The sequence below is a fragment of the Tupaia chinensis genome, unplaced genomic scaffold, assembly GCF_000334495.1.
Source record: "Tupaia chinensis unplaced genomic scaffold, TupChi_1.0 Scaffold000238_1, whole genome shotgun sequence".
Lineage (NCBI taxonomy): Eukaryota > Metazoa > Chordata > Mammalia > Scandentia > Tupaiidae > Tupaia > Tupaia belangeri.
Window position 1 is genome coordinate 401251 of NW_006159716.1, and position 7612 is coordinate 408862.

Here is a 7612-nt window from a genome sequence, read left to right on the forward strand (position 1 = left end):
CTAGTCTGCTTTTAATACTTTCAAGGGAGATTCTGACTTCCTGTATTATAGCCTTCATCTCTAACGGTTCCATCTGATCCTTTTGTAAAGTGTGAAATTCCTCTTTTAGATCTTGCATGAATTTCCTCACCTCCTGAAACTCGTCAACTCCTTTCTCCTTCCTCTTCAGCAGTTCCTTGTCTCTCTTCTCTTCCATCTCTGTTAGCTTTGCCATAATGAATGTTCTGAATTCTTTATCAGACATTTCCATGATTTCCATTGAACTGTGTGTGGATGAAGAGGAGTTATCCTTTTCCCTTGTGGGAGAGGTATTTTCCTGCTTCCCCATATTCCTTGTGGTCCTGAAGCGATTTCTAGTCATCTGGTGGATGGTCGGTTTCTTCCCAAACTTGGAAGTCCAATCATGCGAGTTTTGTATGCTGTAGGCCGAATTATCAGTGGCAAGTCTTCATTTCTCGGTTTGCCCCCAAATGGCTAGATCGCAGGAGCCATGAAGGAAGGTGTCTCTTTGAGAAGGCCACATTTCTTGATAATGGTTGGTTAGTCCCAAATTTATTGGGTTGTTGGGAAAGTCAAGAAGCATTTTTGCATAGAAAGCCAGAAAAATACATCATGACTTTTCTCACAACCCAGTAATATAGATGACCACAGTTCAGTATCTGTTATAGAGATCAGACACAAAACCACATTCCAATAGCAAATTCCTTCTTATATAAGATAACTTAAAAAATGAAACAATTTTGGGCATGGAGGTTAAGGTGCTGGACCTCACATAGCCAAATGTGCAGTTCAAGTCCTGAAGCGGATGGCCTGAAAATCACGCCAGGCACATGTGTCGTGGCCCTCCCCAGGGGCGATTTCTCACCCCGCCTTTCCCTCCCCCATCTCTTTCTGCCAATTGCACACACCCTATAGCAAGAATTTTTAAAAAATTATAATCCTTGAGAACTCTTTTCAAAGAATAAGACACTTCAGTAGTATCATTTCAAAAATTAATATTGGCAGGAAAAATATAAAATTATTTTTAGAACACCTTTTTATACATAAATAACAGTAAAAGATGACAACATTTAAATCATTCAGAATTATTTTCAAAGAGTAAGGCATTTCGGTGTTACCAGTTTGTAAGTTACTGGCAGGAAAAATATAAAATCATTCTCTAAATTCATTAGAGGCATTCTTTAGGAACTTCTAGGCAACATTTAATCTGGTTTAAATTGCACTGGGATTATTATTTCCCTTCCTTTTGCCAATCAGAAGACAAACAAAAACAAAAAAACTCTACTAGGCGCCCAGCGTGAGTTTTAAGCCTTCAGGTCCAGGACTCCAACTGTGGTCAACTACATGGGAGTCCAGTGACGTAACCATTACACCATCTGCCAGTACCCCTTGAGTAAATCTTATTAACACCACTGCCCAATTATTAAGCCTCAGTCAGAAGGAGATGTAGGTCCCAGACCCTTACTGCATTGTATTCTGATTAATCAGAAAACTAGTTATTTTGCCTCTGGCTGATTATTATCTTAACTGCCAGAGAGAGAGAGAGACAGAGAAAGAGAAAGCACCCCCTAATCCTAATCCTGTCAGGACTTTAGGCACATAGACACATGTGCCCAGCATGTTTTTCAAGCTGGCAGAGCTGGGATTTGAACCATGGTCAGTCATGTAGGACTCAGCTCCCTTAACCACTATACAAATGGCCTTATCCTTGGATTACTGAGAACTGTCTGTGTTCCCTAAATCAAAATAATGGTCCAAATTAATAAAATTTTACTATTCCATTTACCTTACTGCTCTCATTAGAAAAGAGGTAACAGGCAAAAGCATAACAAATCCAGGCAACTCCATGTAAAATAGTAAGATGACATAAAAATAGTCAGCAAGTGAAAATAGAAGAAATAGATGTCTTAAAAGTTCAGACTACCTCTTCCTTCCTTTCTTTTTTTCCTTAAATTAGCAGGGGATGGGAGAGATAGGTATCTCCCCTCCATACACAGGTTATTGAGTATGATATTTATTTATAAGCAGATAATAAAAATATTTTATATTGACTATAGAAAGTTACATTGTTAAAAAACTTTAACCTTGAGACCAGCAGTTTGCATAATGGCTATATCATTGAACTCCCATGTAGTCGACCACAGTTCGAGTCCCAGACCTGGTGACTTAAATGCACACCGGGCACGCGTGCCCAAGATCCCCAGAGGAGAATGGAGGAGAAGGGATTGCGGCGTGGCCATCCCCCCTGGGGAGTGAGTTATCCCTCTCTGTCTCTGTCTTTCTGGTGAGCACACATGCCCTATAGCAAAAAACTCTTAAAACAAACAAAAATACTAACCTTTTAAAGCTTAATTTGTTTAAGTATTCAAAAAGATCTAATAAATACAAACATAAAGTACACAAATCTGTTTCCTTAGGCAGGTTATCAAGCTATAAAGAAAAATCTCTTGCAATGTGATTTTTTTTTTTTCATTTCAGGCACTTTTTAAATTTTTTTCCATTTTGTTTTTAAATCAGTAAAAGAAACTGGGTCCTAGAAGCTGCAGTGATCTAAGCAGCAGCAATTTTGTGCATTCGTCCTTTTTTTGTTTGTTTAAATGCTTTTAAATTGTCACACTGCTGGCACTTCATTTGCCTGACATTCTGCACCACACATACTAGTTGTAGTAAAGTTATTACCCCTCAGCCCGCAGGGGGAAACTACTCTGGAAGATAATTTTCACTGAAATCTAACCAAACTCCGTTAAGTGGACTGTGACGAGATTATAAATGATATGAAAAAGTAACATTTAAACATTTGGCCATCAACTTAAGAAAATGGTTTGCCTATACAATTTATTATAATTTCTATCAGGTAATATATTCTACCCTTATATGGGCAATATGATCGTTTTTTTTGCTGAGAATAAATCAATACTTCAAAAACCTTGTTTTAATACAGGGGGAAAATAACTTTAATCAACTTTTATTTTAGAGAGAATTTTTGCTGTAGGGCTCATGCACTCACCAAAGAGACAGAGAGAGACAGAGACAGAAAGTGAGAAGTCACCCCCTTAACAGGTAAGGCCACACCACAATCCTCCTCTAGTCTCCCCTCAGGATTTTGGGCATGCATGCACAAGCACCTGGCATGAGTTTTAAGCCCCCAAGGTCCGGGACTCAAACCATGGTTGACTCTGTGGGAGTCCAGCGATGTGATCATTATGTCATCTGCTGGTTCCACTTTAATCAACTTTTAGGAAAACTCATAATACTTTCTTCAAATTTTAACCAATTATCATATACAAAATCCTTTTTATAAAATTACCTTATTGGGGCCAACAGGTGGTGTGGTGGTTAAGAGTGCTGGCCTCCCACATGGCTAACTATGGTTCAAGTCCTGGACCCGGTGGCTTTCTTTCTCGCTTTCTCTCTCTCTTTCTCTCTCATTCTTACTCTGTCCCTCTCTGGTCAAATTAAAAAATAAATTAAACAAAATAATTATTTTTAAAAATTATCAATTTTTGCAACACTCTCAACTCTTTTTGAATATAAGTTAAGCCTTAATCTAACATGTTTTAGACTTAGTATTTGTCCCTTTTTCTTTCTATAATGCAGTCCTTGTACTTTAGCATGAATATTTTACCAGAGAGGAGGTGTCTTTGACAGGGTTTCACCACTTCATGATCTCCCTTCCTAGCCTCTGAGTCAGCTAGCACCACGAGTGCCTGGCCTGTCTAGGTTAGGCCAGGAGCTCAGGCAGCCTCAGCCACCACACTGGGGTCCTCTTTTCTGTATTTAGTTCAGTCATCAAGGGAATACTTTATTCGCAAATATACAAATAGGAGATTTTTGTCCTTTTTTCAGCAGACTTAGGAAAGTATCTATTCAATGTTATGTTAATTACTTAAGCTTTTTTTTTTTTAAATCTCCATTTTCCTCTCGGGATCTTGGGCACACACGCACAAGCGCCCGGCATGAGTTTAAGACACCGGGTCTGGGACTCGAACCACGGTCGACTACATGGGAGCTCAGTGACATAGCCATTATGCTAACTGCTGGTCCCGAATTACTTAAGCTTTTATTTGGGCCTCAACATGAATTTTATTTTATTTTATTATTTATTTTCAACATGAATTTTAAATAGAAGCCCTTTTCAAAGTATATGTATAATAATTTAAATGTCTCACTCAAGTATCTGTTTCTCTTTGAACTCTACTGTCAACCTTTACCTTATTGTGTGAAATTCCAGCGGAACACTGAAAACTGGTCTGCCTCTCTATGGCTGCTCTCATCTCCTCCACAATCACTGCTCCCACAGTGAGCTGCAGGTCTGGAGAAGTGCTGTTCACAAGCGCAAGAGAATCGAGCCATTGAAATAAGCCTTTTTTCCGCATCTCCTCTGAAAAAAGTTGAGAGGTCACAGTTAGACATTTAAAAAATTTATTTAATTGTGCTAATTAGAAATGCTTAGGTTTCAGATACTTCAGATATTTCGGTTTACACACGCACACACGACAGCTGGTTTAGAAGACTAATTACTAGAGAGAGCAACTTCTCCGTCATACCTAACCCAGCAGCCTCAGCTTCAGTAATGGCCGAAGCTTACAGTGCTAATGGGCTATACATACTTTTTATTCATATCATCCTTTGTGAGCAATGGTTTAAAAGAACCTTTTCTCTCCCCACTTCCCATGAACTTCCTTCTTCCACTTTGCTTTGAACATCTTCAAGAATTCTGTGATGTTATTCAATTAGAAAATATTCATAATTGGGGCCACACAAGGTGGCGTAGCGGTTAAGAGCTCTGGACTCCCACATGGCTGACTGCAGTTCAAGTCCTGGACCTGGCGACTTGCTTTCTCACCTGGCAACTTGCTTTCTCACTTTTCCTCTCTGTCTCACTCTGTTCCTCTCTAGTCAAATTAAAAACAAACAAATACATAAATCTTTAAAAAAAAGAAAAATATTCAGAATTAACTCAAGGTTCAATATAAACTTAAAATAGTGTTTACATGTATTTGAGAGGCTGGTTCCAGTTGAGAAGCTTAAAATCCAATCAGAAGCACAAGTAGATTTATTCTCCTGACAAGCTACTTTAAGTGAGATATGGCTTTGGACCAGGATCTTCAAAATATATTACTATCCAATTTAGAACTATTCACAATTCACAGTTGTGGTAAGACCTAAAAACATGTTATACAGCAAGGAAGTCATAGGAAATAAAGATACACTGGTAATAAGGTATGAATAAGGCAAAAAAAATTAAAGTATCTAGAATAACCACAGAGAAAGAAATATCTTCCCCCAATTGATAACCGTCTCTTCTCTGCTGGACTGTCTGTCTCTAACACGCTAACCATGAGTACTGAGCAACTCTTCTCCATATACATGCTTCTCTTGCTGCACTGGTACTGTCTCATATTCAATTTACTTACACTGAGTACGTGCAAATTCTTATATTTTTACTTAAAAAAATTTTTAAATTATTTTGGAGAGGTTTTTGCTATAGGGCATGAGCGCTTACCAGAAAGACAGAGACAGACAGACAGACAGAAAGGGAGAAATCATCCCGCAGGGAGGATGGCCATACCGCATCCATGGCCTTCTCCTCCATTTTCCTCTCAGGATCTTGAGCATGCACACACACATGCATGATGTGGTTTAAGCCACTGGGTCCAGGACTCGAACCATGGTCGACTACATGAGAGTCCAGTGACATAGCCATTACGCCAACGGCTAGTCCTCAAATTTATTTATTTATTTTTATTTTTAACAATTTTTCATTCATGCTATCTATCTATCTATCTATTTATGGCGAAATTTTTGCTATCGGGTACGTGCTCTTGCCCAAAAGACAGAGAGAGACAGAGAGACAGAAAGTGAGAAATCAGTCCCCAGAGAGAATGGCCACACCATAATCCCTTTTCCTCCATTCTCCTCTTGGGATCTTGGGCACACACGCACACGTATCTGGCCTGAGTTCAAGACCCTGGGCCCAGGACTTGAACCACAGTTGACTACATGGGAGTCCAGTGACATAGCCATTATGCCAACTGTTGGTCCCAGGTCCCCAAATTTTTAAATCTCTAGTCCCAAACTTAAGCTCTCTTTAATTACCAAAGACTGCATGCACTCATCAGAGAGACAGACAGACAGACTGAGAGAGGGAGAAAATACCCCCTAACAAGGTATGGTCACGCAGCAATCCCTTCTGTTTCTTCATCCTATTGATATATAAGGCATGGATACATGCACTCAGTGTTTTTTTTTTTAGTTACCAGGGCTGGGACTCAAACCATGGTTGGCCATGTGTGATGGGACCTCCTTAACCACTAGACTATGGGGCCAGCCCCTAATCTATGTATCCATACATATGATAGAGCACATGTAATGCATGTTGGGTGGAGGAAAACATGCACTCCCCAGTGGGGCCTGGTCAAGCTGCAAATTCTTCCTCCTCGACTTCTCCAGTTCATTAGGATCCTGGATACATGTATGCAGACTAGCATGTGCCACTTGGGCATGATTAGAACCCCAGTTGGCCATGTGGATCCCGCTTCCTCTGCGCAGCATGTAACTGCCATGCTCCATACCGAATCACTGTTTTTGAATTTTTCATCTTTTAGTATCCACATAATGTGCAGAACCAGTTCCAGTTGTGAGGTATGGCTGTTTCAAAGGGCTTTTGTATCTCCTTAAAGCTAAATGCAAAATTTTCATATGTGTAGATATGCATTTTCCCAAGGCAAGCAAGAATCCACATCTTTCAATATATGTTCAAACATGTATATAATTCTCAAAAAACCTTAAGGAAGCACTGACTTAAAAAAAGTATAAGGCATTATAAAACCAATTTCAGAGGGTGATCTCTATCTTCTTTCTGTCTTTGTCTCTCCCCCTTTCCCTCGAAATTATTCTCTTATATAAATATGTTTTTAAAAAAAATCTGTAGATACTGTCCCTTGTCTCTGACCTCTCCTTTCTCTTGCTAATTTCAGAATCCATGTGCATCTGAGGTGGGCCTGGACCTGCCCCTTTAGCTAGAAAAAGCCTCTACTCCAACCCCTCCTGCCAGCCCAACACCCAGCAAAAAACCAGTGCAGGTTGCTTGGTGAAGATCAGGGAAATGAAACTGCAGAAAAATTGCAGGGCATATCCTTCCACATGCACCTAACACTCAGAATTAACTCCAAGAAGGTAGGAAGTAACATGTAATCCATCATATAACCAGAAACCACCACCACAGAGGCACAATATGAGAAATCAAGAAAATATCTCTCACCCAAGGGGAAAGAACAGCCCTTCATCATCCACAGACAGTACAACAGAACTTGTGGAAATGTAAGATAAAGAATTTGGGATATTCATAGTGACAAAGCTAACAGAGATGTAAGATAAGAGAGACAATGAACTCCAAAAAATGCAGGAGAAAACAGACAGGTTCCAGGAGGTGAGGAAGTTCTTCCATGATATGAAAGAAGAAATACACACCATAAAAAAAGAATCAAATGGTGCTCGCTTTGGCAGCACATATACTAAAATTGGAACGATACAGAGAAGATTAGCATGGCCCCTGCGCAAGGATGACACGCAAATTCGTGAAGCGTTCCATATTTTTAGCAGCAGCAGC

The 7612-nt window shown here is 39.6% G+C and overlaps 1 protein-coding gene and 1 non-coding gene across 6 annotated transcripts in view; one reads left to right on the top strand and one right to left on the bottom strand.

The window, feature by feature from the left end:
• The window catches only part of POLH (DNA polymerase eta), a 47840-nt gene that overhangs the window by 21229 nt on the left and 18999 nt on the right, over positions 1–7612 (bottom strand). For all 5 annotated transcript variants that reach the window (XM_014587832.2, XM_014587833.2, XM_027771891.1 and 2 more), the window contains one exon: positions 4212–4381. In XM_014587832.2, the coding sequence (XP_014443318.1) occupies positions 4212–4381 (170 nt within the window). The remainder of the gene's footprint in view (positions 1–4211; positions 4382–7612) is intronic.
• LOC114007829 (U6 spliceosomal RNA) lies at positions 7494–7600 on the top strand. Its single transcript, XR_003549419.1, has one exon. It is a non-coding gene; the product is annotated as a U6 spliceosomal RNA (small nuclear RNA).